General features: G+C 40.0%; 1 protein-coding gene across 5 annotated transcripts in view; it reads left to right on the top strand.

The window, feature by feature from the left end:
* The first annotated feature begins 77 nt into the window (after positions 1-77).
* Positions 78-14,648, top strand: part of ATG2B (autophagy related 2B) — a 78,365-nt gene continuing 63,794 nt past the window's right edge. For all 5 annotated transcript variants that reach the window (XR_003795924.1, XM_029238063.1, XM_029238062.1 and 2 more), the window contains exons 1-5: positions 78-722; positions 8,080-8,242; positions 11,659-11,811; positions 12,786-12,888; positions 14,407-14,569. Coding sequence is in view for 4 of the 5 variants with exons in the window: in XM_029238063.1 (XP_029093896.1) it covers positions 561-722; positions 8,080-8,242; positions 11,659-11,811; positions 12,786-12,888; positions 14,407-14,569 (744 nt within the window). In the remaining variant the exon portion in view is untranslated. The remainder of the gene's footprint in view (positions 723-8,079; positions 8,243-11,658; positions 11,812-12,785; positions 12,889-14,406; positions 14,570-14,648) is intronic.

Below are 14,648 nucleotides of genomic sequence, written 5' to 3'. Positions count from 1 at the left end.
GCCCCGCCCCCTCGGAGCCGGAACTGCCCCCTTCCGGGTCCTTTTCCCCGCCTCCTTCGCCCCCCAGTGTAGCGTCACTTCCGCCTTGCCCGGCCGCGCGCTGGAGTCCGGGTCTCGCGGACGCGCCGGTAGCGTCCCGCAGTCGGGAGCGCGCCCCGTGGATGACAACAAATTCGTCGCGCAGCGGCGGTGGAGGTGTCCGCCTCAGCCCCGGCCTCAGGCCTTTCCGTCTCCCCGCGTGATCTCTTGCATCCTCTCTCTGGGCCGACTAGGACCCCCTCGGAAGCCCCCGGACTTGGGGTGACGGGGACTCCTCCGCGCCTTGTCCCCGCCAGGCCTAGCGCGAGCGGCGCGGCACAGGTGATGGGGTCTCCCTGAGGGATTCCCGGCCCCGAGCGGGCATGGAGGGGCCTCCCCGGGCTTAGGCTTCGCCGCGGCCTGGGCTCGCCGGCCGGGACCTGAGACGCCGCTGCAGCCACAGCAGCGGCCTGGAGCCGGAGCCTGGACCCCCAGGCCGGAGCCGTCCGCAGCCCCTGCCGGCCCAGCTGCCAGCCCTCGTCATGCCTTGGCCGTTTTCGGAGTCCATCAAGAAGAGGGCCTGTCGGTACCTCCTGCAGAGGTACCTGGGCCACTTTCTGCAGGAGAAGCTGAGCCTGGAGCAGCTCAGTCTGGACCTGTACCAGGGCACCGGGTCCCTCGCCCAAGTTCCCTTGGACAAATGGGTAAGAGCTGCCGGCGGCCAGCCGGGAGGGACTCAGTCTTTAGCGCGATTCGAACGAGTGTCATCCAAGATTGGTGACGTTCAGTCCCTCCCTGGGGATTGTTTGGCTCCAGGTGGGGCAGTACTCCGAGAAATGTGTTCAAGTGACGTGTAATCTGTTTCTAGCAAGTTTGCTCTCCCAAATCACGTGTTCAGAAACTTAACATAGGTAATGGAGTCTACCCTGTGGGAATCAGCGGAGTCAGTGGTTTGGGCGGAGGTGGGTGTCTGTGAATCTGGCTGAAAGGGGTCCATGGAAGGAGGTGATCAGTGCTGCCCCTTTGGGGAAGGACGGGTCTCGGGGTTCTGTGCAAACAAGTCGTATTTCATGGGATGACACTCTGGAAAGATTAAGGATGAGGAGGACCTTTGGGGATGTCAGAATGCCTAGGTATTCATTTATTTACTTGGGGTTGGTTACTTGCACACCGCGGCCTCCGTACAGCGTTTGGCATCTGGAAGAAAGTTAGGCGAAGGCCTCCTCTGCCGGTTTGCCTGCTTTTGCTTGATACTGTGTGTAGAAGGCCAGTCGGTGAATGGTAGTGTGGCTCTAATAGTGATGCTTGGTTGTGCCTGTTTGCTTCACGTGACAGATCGTAACAGCGGGTGTTGCAAAAGCGCTGAAGCTGCAGCGTTCAGACATTTAAAAACCTGTTTTCCGCTTGTCATCCAGAGGTTGTGAGTTGACTCGTCTTAACAGGTGCTTCATGTATAGTTGAACCTGCATCTGTATGTTTTCAGTGCATAGTATTTTACTTCATGTGTATTTAGCCTTGAGTTTGGCAAGAATGGAGTGGCTCTCCCACTTCCCCCAACTCTTATTTGTTCCACTAGAGTTTGCGGCTTACAGTTTGTGTTGGTTGTACCATTTTAAAGTATTACTATTCTGAAAACATTCCAACACGGTTTACATTTAGGAAATCATCAGTATAGGTAACTTTCCTGTGGTAGCTGGGCAAAACAAAAGGAAACATATTTTTTTCTTGATTTAAGCTGTGTAAAAAGCTTGTGGGTTTTTTTGTTTGTTTGTTTTTCTTTTATGTAAAAGTATTTTAACAGAGTAGTGACTTCTTTAGCCGTAGAAACCTGAAAAACTCAAATTATGGTGACACCTTACTATGACCCTTAAATTAATTTGTACTGGTGTAAATAAGCATGTAATTTTATCAGCAAGTGGATGACCTAGACTAGGGAGAGTACACAGGATAGTGGGAAAAGCCTTGACTTGAGTAGCAGAAGGACCTAGTTCCAACCCAGGCTAGCCCATGCTGCCACAGTTAGCCAAGTGACATTGGACATAGTAATTCACCCGAGTTCAGTAAACATTAATGGAGCATCCACTCCATGCCAGGCACTGTGTCAGGGTACTGCATTGCTGTAATTCTTACCAAAGGATAAGGATTCTGATGGGTATTTTAAAATTCACTGACCCATAAGTCTATCCTTTGGGTACAGTTATGAATAGACTGTCTTTAAGGAGGAGGGTTGGATATTTATTAACAGTCTTTTTTGGGTTGAAGGACTTGGCTGCATTATTCTTTTTTAATTATTTATTTATTGAAGTGTAGTTGATTTACAATGTTGTGCGTATGCATTATTTTTTTTTTTTTAATTAATTTATTTATTTTTGGCTGCGTTGGGTCTTTGTTGCTGAGCGTGGGCTTTCTCTAGTTGTGGCAAGCAGGGGCTACTCTTCGTTGTGGTGCATGAGCTTTTCATTGCAGTGGTTTCTCTTGTTGCAGAGCATGGGCACGCAGCCTCAGTAGTTGTGGCTTGCCGGCTCTAGAGCACAGATTCAGTAGTTGTGGTGCACGGGCTTAGTTGCTCCGCGGCATGTGGGATCTTCCCGGACCAGGGCTCGAACCCGTGTCCCCTGCATTGGCAGGTGGATCCTTAACCACTGTGCCACCAGGGAAGCCCCTGCATTATTCTTTAATGACTTTTCACATTAACCCTATAAGGTGGGTATTATTTCTATTTTACAGATGGAGTTAAATAATTTGCCTCAAGTCACACAGCTAGCAAGTGGTATAGTGAGAATTCAAGTCTCACTCCTAAGCCTATTATTTCTTTATTAATCACATGGCTTCAAGCCAAGGAAAGAGCAGTTAATGTAACTGAGCATTTGTTTATTTCAGGCACTGTATTAGGCACTGTTATTTACGAGGTTTTATTTAATCTTCATGGGAAATCAGAGGTGGTAATATTTCAGTTTTACAGTTTGACTTCAGGATCATTGGAAAAGTAGCTTATGGTTGGACTTAATCTGAAGGTTATATTTTGTTCTGCTTCTTGAAGGTGAGGGATATGCCCAGCCAAAATGATAATGTCAAATAAAGTATACAGTAAACATTGGCTGTTGCTGGTTTCTTTATTTCATTATAGTGTGCTGTGTTTATGACTAAGATAAATCTTGGTGTGACGTTTAGATACAACTAAACTTCTGATTTCAAATTCAGTTACCTTTGACATTTGATTTGAAGGACTTTCATGACAGATAAAAAGATACCTCACAAAGATTCATAGATCCGAACGGGAGAATCTTATTATTGACAACATTCCTAATGTTTCAAATCTCAGTCATCAATTATGCGCAGGATTGTGTTGAAATCGCCTGTGAGATTCCCTTCTTCCTTGATCTCAGTCAATTATTCTTGCTAATTAATTGGGACATGTTGCATTTATATATATATATATATATATATATATGTATATATATATATATATTTAACTTTAAAACTCCTTTTAAAAAAACGTTTTAAAGGGCTTCCCTGGTGGCGCAGTGGTTGGGAGTCCGCCTGCCGATGCAGGGGACGCAGCTTCGTGCCCCGGCCCGGGAGGATCCCGCGACCCCGCATGCCGCGGAGCGGCTGGGCCCGTGGGCCATGGCTGCTGGGCCTGCGTGTCTGGAGCCTGTTCTCCGCGGCTGGAGGGGCCACAACAGTGAGAGGCCCGCGTACCGCAAAAAAAAAACTGTTTTAAGAAGACTTTAAATTTACTGAGTTAATTTTTCATGTTTTCAAATCTTTGTAACCTGTGTAGATGACGACTTAAAAAAATAGTGTTTTTAATAGACATTTTTTCAGCAACAAAATCATGTAACAGTGGAAACATTTCCAAATATAATTTTTCAAAATGTCCTCTCCATAGTACAAAAATCCTTTGAAAAGCAGCTACTTTTCTCACTCATTAATAAAGTGGTATCTTTACTTTGAAAAGACAGATTAAGTGTGTTTTGTGTTTTGGAGTATACCTGCTAGGTAGCATGTACTACTGATAGCCATTTGTCATCACATAAAAGGTAGGCATATTTAAAATTCTAATCTTTGTGAAGAAGAAAATTACTTATTATCTTTACATTCAACTCCTAAATGTTTGGTCATAAGAAAACCCAGGAAATCAGAAAGTTACTGTCATTTTCTGTCTCTCACAAAGATTCTGTTTAAAAGTCTGTTTTTCTTATGTAGACTGTATGCTCAAGTGTCAGTGCACTGAAATGGACCATCCAGCCAAAGGTACCACCCTTCCCACTGTGGAACTGCTAGTCTTCTCTTTGTTCCAGTCTGATGTATGGCCTGAGTGAGAGTGCAAATGCCCATTTGTACATTAAGTATAGTACAACTTTTAAGTCTGTTTTATTTGAATTCTTACGCCTGGGCTTAAACTAATAAGGATGTATTCTTTTCCTAGTTAGTCTTACGGTATCAAAAATAAGCGTATAACTTAATGTTTGCTTTTCTTCATCCTGCCAAGCACACCTTGAATTCCTAGTAGTGCTCATCATTGTACTAGGTAGGCACTGTGGAAGACAAAGAACGGTAATCAGCGTTTACAGAGTGTTTACTTGGTACCAGGAGCCATGTTGGTAGCTTTACACGTTATTTCGTTTACACTCAAAGTAACCTTAAACTGGTAGTATCGCTATTTTATGGATGAGGAAATTGTGACTCAAGTTAAAACCTTGTCCAAAGCCACCTAGCTAGTAAGTGACCGAGCTACTGTGTTTTAAAAGACTGTGTTTTAGAAGACTATTCTTCAAACATGTTTGCCCAGTTTTCTTTAAAAAATTTTTGAAACACTAACATATTCCTTGTACATTTTAAAATTGACTTTAAAATGTTTTCATTATAAGTTTAAATAGTTGTAAGGATAATGTAAATACTGATATAATAAAAATATAGTTTTTTTACCCAGTAAGATCTAAATACCTGCCATTATATATTTAAATATGCTTGAACAAGGTCACCATTAATAGTTGGAAATTTAACATTGTATGTTTTCCCATTGAACTCATATGTCCGTCCAACTTCCTCTGCAAGATTTTATTGTAATTTGTATATTTTATGCTTATATCTTTTATTCATCATGCTGTCATTTCTCTATAATAAAAACATGTAACTAAATTGAAATCGATCATACTAAAAATTTGTGTCACAATTCAACTTTCTTTTGCATTAAGTGAATATTTTCTAGTGTAACTTTTTTTTTTTTTTTTTGCGGTATGTGGGCCTCTCACGCTGTGGCCTCTCCCGCTGCGGAGCACAGGCTCCGGAAGCGCAGGCTCAGCGGCCACGGCTCGCGGGCCCAGCCACTCCGCGGCATGTGGGATCTTCCCGGACTGGGGCACGAACCCGTGTCCCCTGCATTGGCAGGCGGACTCTCAACCACTGCGCCACCAGGGAAGCCCTAGTGTAGCATTTTAATTCCCATAATGATTTCTTCACTATTGATTCTTTTTTTTTTTGAGTTTTTTAGTGGTTGCTCTAGGGCTTTTACCATATTGATCTTATCAGTATCTCCTTCACATAATCATTGTGTTTTAAGTGAATTTTTCCCCTGGATTGTTCTGTTATTACAATGTTAAGGGCAGTTGATCAAAACAATGTAAATATATTATACATTTGAATAACTAAACATAAAAACTTATTGGAAATATATTTATTGATGTTGTGGGTGTGTTTCCCCCTCTTCCCTGATTTGTTCATGTATCCATAGATGAATATACTTACAACTAGAATTTAATAGGGTTCAGCATAAATTTCACTCTAAATTTTTACAATAGTTATAAGCTTGAGAAACACTGCTGTCCTAAATAAGTAGATGAGAATTATAGGGATTTTGCAGTAGCAGTATCACTTAGTTCTTTGAATTTCTTTGAATGGCAATGGCAAAAATATGTGTAAGGTGGGGAAAGACCAGAAAACTTATTGCTGGTCCCGCCTGAAGATTTTTATATCCTAGGCAGTGCGTAAGGAAGGGTTCAAGAAGGGAAAAAGATATGCCATTTTTGGCTCAGTGGCAGAAGGGATACTGTACAAGGGAATATGGGAAAGGAGACCCAACATGATGCCACTGCTTTAAAATGGACCTTCTCAGGAAGGTCCATTTTAGGAAAGAATATATTTGGAGATTGGGGATCTGGAATTTTATACCTTAAAACCACCCATGCCCATGTACTCTTTAGGAAGTCTGTAGGATCACACAAACACCATTGTGAAGAAAGTCTATTAAAATAGTAACTTCCAGTGACTTCCTTGGTGGTCCAGTGGTTAAGACTGTGTGCTTCCACTGCAGGGGGCATGGGTCCCTGGTTGGGGAACTAAGATCCCGCATGCTGTGGTGCAGCAAAAAAAAAAAAATCAAAGTAGTAACCTCCAGTGATAGAACGTGAGCCAGTCTAGATCTCAATGTTCAACGTTAGGTTTGTAGACAAAGAATTACAACACTACCCTTATGCAACATAGCATACAGGAAGCACATTACGTGTAGGCTGGCATTTAATACATTTTTGTTATTTTAATTTCAAAAGTATATTGTCTGTCAAAAAAACCCATTTAATTATTCTACTAACTGTATTTACATCCATCTGTCTTCCTTTAGTTGTAGTTAAAACTTCACTGAAATTGCTGTCAATGGGATCACCTATACGCTAAATGTCACTAAATTCAGTGGACATTTAAAAATCTTTGACTTCTTGTTAGTTCTTGTTGCACTTGACCACTCTTATGTTGTCTTTCCACAATTTTCTGGGGCAAGAGGCTCTTGATTTTCTTTCTACTTCTCTGTTTGCTTTTTGTTTTGTTTTGTTTACTTTGCAGGTTCCTCTTTCTTACCCTTTTTCTTAAATGTTGGTGTTTATCAGGATTCTGTCCTAAGCCTCTTGTCTTTTTACTCTACATTAGTTCCCAAAGGCTGTCTCTGCTCACCCCTATGGTTTCATTTACCCTCTGTGTTTATAAAGCCCTTCTGTATTATAAGCCCAGATGGCTCTCCTGAGCTCTGGACCTCCTAGACATCTCCACCTTGATGTCTGCTCAGATATTCTCTTTGGAACTGAATTCTTCATCTTCCCCTTCCCCCGTCTCAGTATATGGCACCCCTATCTAAGCCGTTGCCCAAGCCAGCAACCAGCGAGTCATTCTTCATTCCTTCTTGTTTTTACCCCTCATGATGACAGTTAATTCTACTTCCTAATATATTACAGAAATCCATCTTCCTCTAACTTTCCTCATTGTCACTATCCTTGCCAAACCAAACTTTAGTTTCTCTTACTTATAACATCCTTTCTGCTTGAGTTTTGCTTTCCTCCAATACATGCTGTACATGACAGCAGGAGTGGCTCACTGAAAGTTCTATCCTCATCATGGCGCCCTTGCTTAAAATCTTTCACTGGCTTCACATTGCCCTTGAGATAAATTTCAGACTCTTTAACATTAATTACAAGGCTTTTTGGATCCCATTCACCCTTATCTATGTAGCCTTATCTCTGGCTCATCACCCTGGCATGCTTGTCACCCTGGCATGCTCACCACCCTGGCATGCTCATCACCCTGGCATGCTACAGGAAAGCCTAAAGCAGCTTTTTCCACACTTGCCCCCCACCCCGCCCAAAAGTCTTGTATCTCAAATATGTGTGCTTGTATACTCTGACGTCTGCCTTCTTTGAATCCTTCTACATGCTATTGTCTCTCTCTGGACCACTGTGTCCAGTTAACTCCTCAGCCTTCTGGTCTCAGCTTTAAATAGCACTTCCTCAGGTGACCTGCCTTGTATCTCTAAGTTAGGTTCTTTTACACGTTCAAATAGTACAGTGTATTTCCTCTGTCATGCAACTTATCCCACTTCAGTTAAATGTGCCTTTCGTGGTAAGCTGTTTTGTCAGCTTAGTGAGGGCCAGGAATCATCCTTATCGTGGTCTCTGCTTTCTTTATCCTTAGTGCCTGACACATGTATTAGCATATTTAGCATCTCTGAATAAGTCAATAATTTTAAGTTCTTGTTCTTGTGATTTCAAAGTGCACTTTTTTTTTTGTCTTTAGTGTCTCAATGAGATCCTGGAGTCAGCAGATGCGCCTTTAGAAGTCACTGAAGGATTCATACAGTCAATTTCTCTGTCTGTTCCATGGGGCTCCTTGCTGCAGGATAATTGTGCACTGGAAGTGAAAGGGTTAGAACTGGTCTTCCGACCTAGACCTCGCCTAGGTAGGTGTATATTATGTGTTTCTGTTTGTTTCTATTTTTAATTTTCAGAGATTGGGAAAGTAACCTGATTGCGTTAAATTCAGTATTAATTTTGCATTGTGTTTGTGAGATTTTCAGTAGATAAAATATTAGGGCGTGGTCCATGTGGGGGGCATGTGATTGTATCTTCAGAGTTATTTCTGTCTCTATTTACCTACAGGAACTTTAGCATATAATGATTGGTTTAATTGTTTGTTACCAATTATCTAAAGTGACTTATGCTTTTTTTTACTTGAAGTATAGTTGATTTACAATGCTTCAGGTGTACAGCACCTGAAGTGATTGTTATACATATTTTTATGTTTATATGTATATAATGGTTCAAATTCTTTTCCATTATCAATTATTACACAATACTGAATAAAAAGTGACTTATGTTTTAAAGATTCAAAGTATTGTGCCAGAAAGCAAGGAGGTGCTCAAAGATTGATGGAGAAATGTTAAAAGGACACAGGATTGGGCTTGAAGGGGCTCCCATTGGCCAAATCTGTTAAACTTGGGCATCAAAAAGGATAATGAAAATAATGGATTGTAACACACTAAATAAAAACAACCCCTAAGTCCATGTCAATACAAATAAGTATGTAAGGGGGGCAAGGAGAAGGGAAAGCTCTTCATTGCTACTACTTATAAACATAAAAAAAATGGCAGAATACCCCCATGTTTTCAGCCACCATAGTAAAAATTAACGGTATCAAGATCATCAATGAACGCTGATACCGTTCGGTGAAGGGTTGTTGAAAAACTGGATATTTAGACAGTATCAGAATATCTCCCACTGTTTACATATTATTTGCAGAGGGAAAAAGTTTCTTTTACAGTGCAGAAAATTGACAATCACCACCATAACTGAGTGATCAAGCTTAACCTCATCAATAATGGGTTAAACTGACATCATGTGTGTCCTGACTGAGGGACTGAGAAAGACGTGATCACTTATGTATTATTCCTGCTAAAAGTGCTTAATCTGAATCAAATCATGAGGAAACAGTCAGACAAATCCAAAATAAGGGAAATTCTATAAACTAACTGGTTGGTACTGTTAAAAAAATGTCATGAAAGACAATGAAGGTAGAGGAACTGTTCAGATCAAAGGAGACTAAAGACATGAATAACTAATTGCAGTACATAATTCTCTTTCTCTCTCTTTCTTTCTTTCCTATGAAAGGTGTTATTGAGGCAGCTGGGGAAATTTGGGTATTGAGTGTATGTATGATATTTTGTCAGTGTTACGTTGCTTGGATGTGTTAGTGGTACTGAGCTCTTGCAGGAGACTGGTCCTGTTCTTAGGAGTTACATGCTGCAGTCATTGGGAGTGAGTGCTATGATGTCTGCAGTTTACCTTCAGATAGTTCAGTGAAAGTTTGAGAGTATGTATGTAATCTTTTTTTTTTTTTTTCCTGGCTGCACTGGGTCTTTGTTACGGTGCGTGGGCTCTTCGTTGCGGCGCACGGACTTCTCTAGGTGTGGCGTGCGGGCTCCAGAGCACGCGGGCTCAGTAGTTGCAGCGTATGGACTCTCTAGGTGTGGCACGTGGGCTTAGTTGCCCCGCAGCATATGGGATCTTAGTTCCCCGACCAGGGATTGAGCCCACGTCCCCTGCATTGGAAGGTGGATTCTTAACCACTGGACCACCAGGGAAGTCTCAGTGTGTGTGTAATCTTGATGAATCTAGGTGTAGGGTATGCAGGTGTTTATTGTACACCTCTTTCTTAGGATTGAAAATTTTCAGAAGAAAACTTTGGGAAGGAAAAGATTTAAAGTAGTAGCAAGTCATTGTTTACGAATATATGCGTGTGGTAGCTTTAATTACACATATGATGTTTTCTGATTTATCAAACATGTATACTGTGCTTCTTGCATGCCAGATACTGTTCTGGGTGGTTTACAGGTACTATCCTCACAGTAGCTCTTTGACATAGATACTTTTAATTATCTCCATTTTGCCGAATAGGAAATTGAAGCATAAATACTAGGTTTAATAACTTGTCCAAGGTTATAGCTAATTAAATGGAAAAGATGGGATCTGGATCTAGGCAGTCTAGTTCTGGAGCCCCTATTCTTGACCACTGTGCTATGTTATGTCTTGGATTGTCTACTGCAGAGAGTGTGTGTTTGTGTATAAGCTAGTAAAGTCATGATGGTGAATCATGTTAAATTATGAACTTAAATTCTTTCAGTGACAAGTGATGTTTGTAAAGATATATTTGAAGAATTATGATCCCAAGTGCTGCCTGAAACACCAACGTTTAAGTTATGCTTAGTAAAATTTAGTAGCTGTATTTTTAAAATTGGTAATCTATGCATGGAAATTCTTAATAATCTGGTATTTAATTAACAAGAATATTTTATATTTTAACCAAGCTGAGTAGATATAGTAATACTTTACTAAGGAAAGTCAAATATTTTACCCTTATTTTAAAAATATTTCATTAAAAGTACTTTTAATTTTAGAAGACAATAATTCTAGTAATCTCTGTCAGTTTGTTTTGAATAACATAAGGAAGTGTGGTGGAATTCTCTCATAAGGGAGGATCTGGAAAGGACTCTTCACAGTTTGTGTGTTCCTTCTCCAAGGATGCTCTTCTGTTTTATCTACATTTATAGTAACCTTCTAAAGCCTAGGTCAACTGCTATCTCTCCTTTCCTGTGAATTCCCTCAGCTAGAAGATTTAGCCTCTTCTCTTAGCTATCATAATATTTTCTGTTGACACTCAGTAGTTGGCTATTAATTCTTCTTAATTTTATCTCATTTCTTCTACTATCTTGTAGTCTCTTTGAGGGCAGAATTAATAATTATTTTATGTTTCTTTCTTTTATAGCAGGGTCAGCTAACTATGGCCTGCACACCAAATCTGGTCTGTCATCTGTTTTTGTAAATAAATTTTTATTGGAACATCACCATATATACATATTCATTCATTCTCTCTGGTTGCTTTTGTACTAGAGTGAGAGAGTTGAGTAGTTGTGATAGAGACCATATGGCCCACAAAGCCTAAAATATTTACTGTCTGATCCTTTGCAGGAATTTTGTTGACCCCTGCTCTACAGTATTTTGAACAATACCACTCATATAAAATATCCATTAAATACTTGAATGAATATGTGAATTAATATTTGTCAGATATATATCATGTAATGAGAACATGTGTCTCTGCACTTTTATCTGTGATTTTTTTTTTTTTCCTTCTCAGTTATTATAAGGTGATGTTTAAATCTCAGGAGTAATTTCCAGACTATTGTATCCCTGGGTGACACCATGATGCTGAATATCTCTTGGAGGATTAAGAATTTATCTGTTTGAAATGTGTGATTTTAAGAAATGGCTGTGTTGTAACTGTGAGAAGTTATTTAGGATTAATCTATATTTTCTGCAGCAACTGGTTCTGAGCCTATGTATTGGTCAAGTTTCATGACCAGCAGCATGCAATTGGCAAAAGAATGTCTTAGCCAGAAACTAACAGATGAGCAAGGAGAAGGATCCCAGCCTTTTGAAGGACTTGAAAAGTTTGCTGAAACCATTGAAACAGGTTTGGCATTATTGAGTATTTTCAAAAATTTTAGATTTTACTTAGTAGTAAGGCTTGTATAAGAAAAACTCATTTGAGTGATTTTAAAAGAATTGTTATTCTTACTTCAGAACTTTAGAATTGAGGTTATTTTAAAAATTGTACAGTAAATCCCCCACATACAAACCTTCAAGTTGCGAACTTTCAAAATGTGAACCTGCGTTCACATGTCCAATCACGTAAGTTAGTTCACGTGTCTGGTGTACATTGTCACGTGTGTGCATCCTCTTCCAGTGGCTGTGCTTTTGTGTACTTTACTGCACAGTACTATATAGAGTACGGTAATACAGTATCTTTATTTCAAGCCCAGGATATCTGGAAGCAAGCATAAAAACAGCAGTGATGTAGCTGCTGGTACTACTACCAGCCCCTGTGTGCCAGCTGTTGTGCTGGACTACTGTACTTTTCAAGGTACTGTACTGTAAGATTAAAAATGTTTTCTTTATTTTTTGTGTTTGTTTTTTTATGTATTATTTGTGTGAAAAGTATTAGAAACCTATTACAGTACAGTACTATGTAGCCGATTGTGTTAGTTGGGTACCTAGGCTAACTTTGTTGGACTTAGGAAAAAATTGGACTTGCTCTCAGAACGGAATTCGTTCATATGTAGGGGACTTACTGTATTCAATTAAATTTCATGTTCTTTTTTACCCTAGTTTCTCCTCTGTTTATTTTATTATGCTTGCATAATGAAGGGATTAGAATTCAACGGATAGTGTTAGTCATTGCCCCAGGTTGAGATGTAACATGGGTAAGTGCTCAGCAAGGCAAAATATCTATTACAAAGCTCAAGATTTGGGGATTTTTTTAAGGAAGGAAATTCAACTTTTATTTTGTAAGTTCTTATTAAACTAATTTAGTATTTATTCCTTTCATTAGAAGTTTTTATTTAGTATACACATGGTCTCATGTTGACGGTTACCTGTTTACTCTAGTACTAAGAAGAGTAAAAGTCACTTTTATAGACACTGTCTTGAGAATTGAACATGTGCCAGAAAATTCCAAAACTGGAACTGCACTTGAAATTCGAATAGAAAGGTAAGACTTCTTATATCTGAAAGCAAATTACCCTGTTCTTTTCTTTGTAAATAATAAAATCTGACTCTCATTAGATTTCAGGATGCTTTTGGAGTTTAGAGGTGCTTGTATTAAGTTAATATATTACATTATTTCTGAGTAAAGTGCTTTTCTCCAAGTTGTGTTCTAATCCCATTATTGAAAGCTGAAAGTACCAGTTGGAGTATAATTGTGTATAATATAATGCTCTGAATATTTGATTTCACAAAGCAGGTAATTCTCTTTTAGTTAATATCACATCGAAATAATGACTATTTGAGTGGTACTAAATTTAAGGTACTCCTGTTGGAGAGTTTCAGTTTTTTCATATGAACAATGTACTATTTAGATGTGTCTCATTAATGTGATAGGCTTTTTTGCTTTGCTTTATTTGGTCTATGTGCTGCTTTAGGCTAAGACTGTTGTTTTCTTTGAAGATTCTGTGAGGGTATTTTAAGGTCAATATGTACAATAGTGATTTAACTTAAAAAGATGTAAACACATCACTTTTCGTTTTCTGCGTTTGCCCACTTGGAGCACCTATAAATAGCTCTAAAACGGGGATTGATTTACATACCCACTACTGAGTGTTGTTTTGAGGTAGTAACTCTTCACCTGTGTCTTAATGCCACATGAGCTGCCAGCAGAGATAAGCAGAAAGAAGTATGTACACCAAGCACCAAAGACACTTTGTATGTGGATCTGTTGGGGGCCTTTATTAAGTTCTGGTTTCTGTCTTTCACAAAACATAGCAATTAGTGAAACAGTTACTGTTAACAAATCTTTGAAATTAGGTTGCATTACCTTAAAATGGTATATTTAAAAAATTTCTAAAATCTCATGCATTTAGCACAACAATATTTTACTTAAGCTGAAGATGAGTCATAAGGACTCGTAGAACAGTTACAGGAATTCAAGAAATGTCATGTCAGGGGCTTCCCTGGTGGCGCAGTGGTTGAGAGTCCACCTGCCGACGCAGGGGACACCGGTTCGTGCCCCGGTCCGGGAAGATCCCACATGCCGCGGAGCGGCTGGGCCCGTGAGCCATGGCCGCTGAGCCTGCGCGTCCGGAGCCCGTGCTCCGCAACGGGAGAGGCCACGACAGTGAGAGGCCCGCGTACCGCAAGAAAAAAAAAAAAGAAAAAGAAATGTCATGTCAGACTTGTGACTTGGAGCCAAATGCTGTCTCACTGTTAACCAAGAGATGTTTGTGAGGGAGCACAGGAGTTGTTTTCCTTGAAACTAACTTTAGGAAGTTATTAATTTTCCCCCCCAAATTTAGGAGCCTCAAAACATTACCTTCTTGGGCTTAATGTCTCTTCATGAAAATATTTACTGTAGTAAAGTACGGTAATGCTGACCCACCTTTTAGATATATTCTAAGAAGAGCTAACACTTGAAAAGTTCCTTTAACTTCAACAGCGATGTGCATTTCTTATCATTGCAAGTAGGTTTTCCTAGGAGTTTTATGCAAACGCTCTTTTTGTTTTTAACTTTCAGAACCATGTACTGTGATGAAACTGCTGACGAGTCCTCAGGTATTAACATACATCAACCCACAGCTTTTGCTCACAAGTTACTTCAGCTCTCTGGAGTGTCTCTCTTCTGGGATGAATTTTCTGCATCAGCAAAACCTTCCCCAGTTTGTTCAGCGGCACCAGCGGTAAGGAAAACCAACCGAAAACCGAAAACCAAGGTCATAAATTTTTGAAAGGTTTACATGAGGGTTTTTAAACTTTCCT

This window comes from Monodon monoceros, unplaced genomic scaffold (genome assembly GCF_005190385.1).
Source record: "Monodon monoceros isolate NGI ecotype Baffin Bay Population unplaced genomic scaffold, NGI_Narwhal_1 Super_Scaffold_21, whole genome shotgun sequence".
In the NCBI taxonomy this organism is placed as follows: Eukaryota; Metazoa; Chordata; class Mammalia; order Artiodactyla; family Monodontidae; genus Monodon; species Monodon monoceros.
The sequence above is the reverse complement of the archived record's forward strand: the minus strand, read 5'-3'. Positions and strand labels throughout refer to the sequence as shown.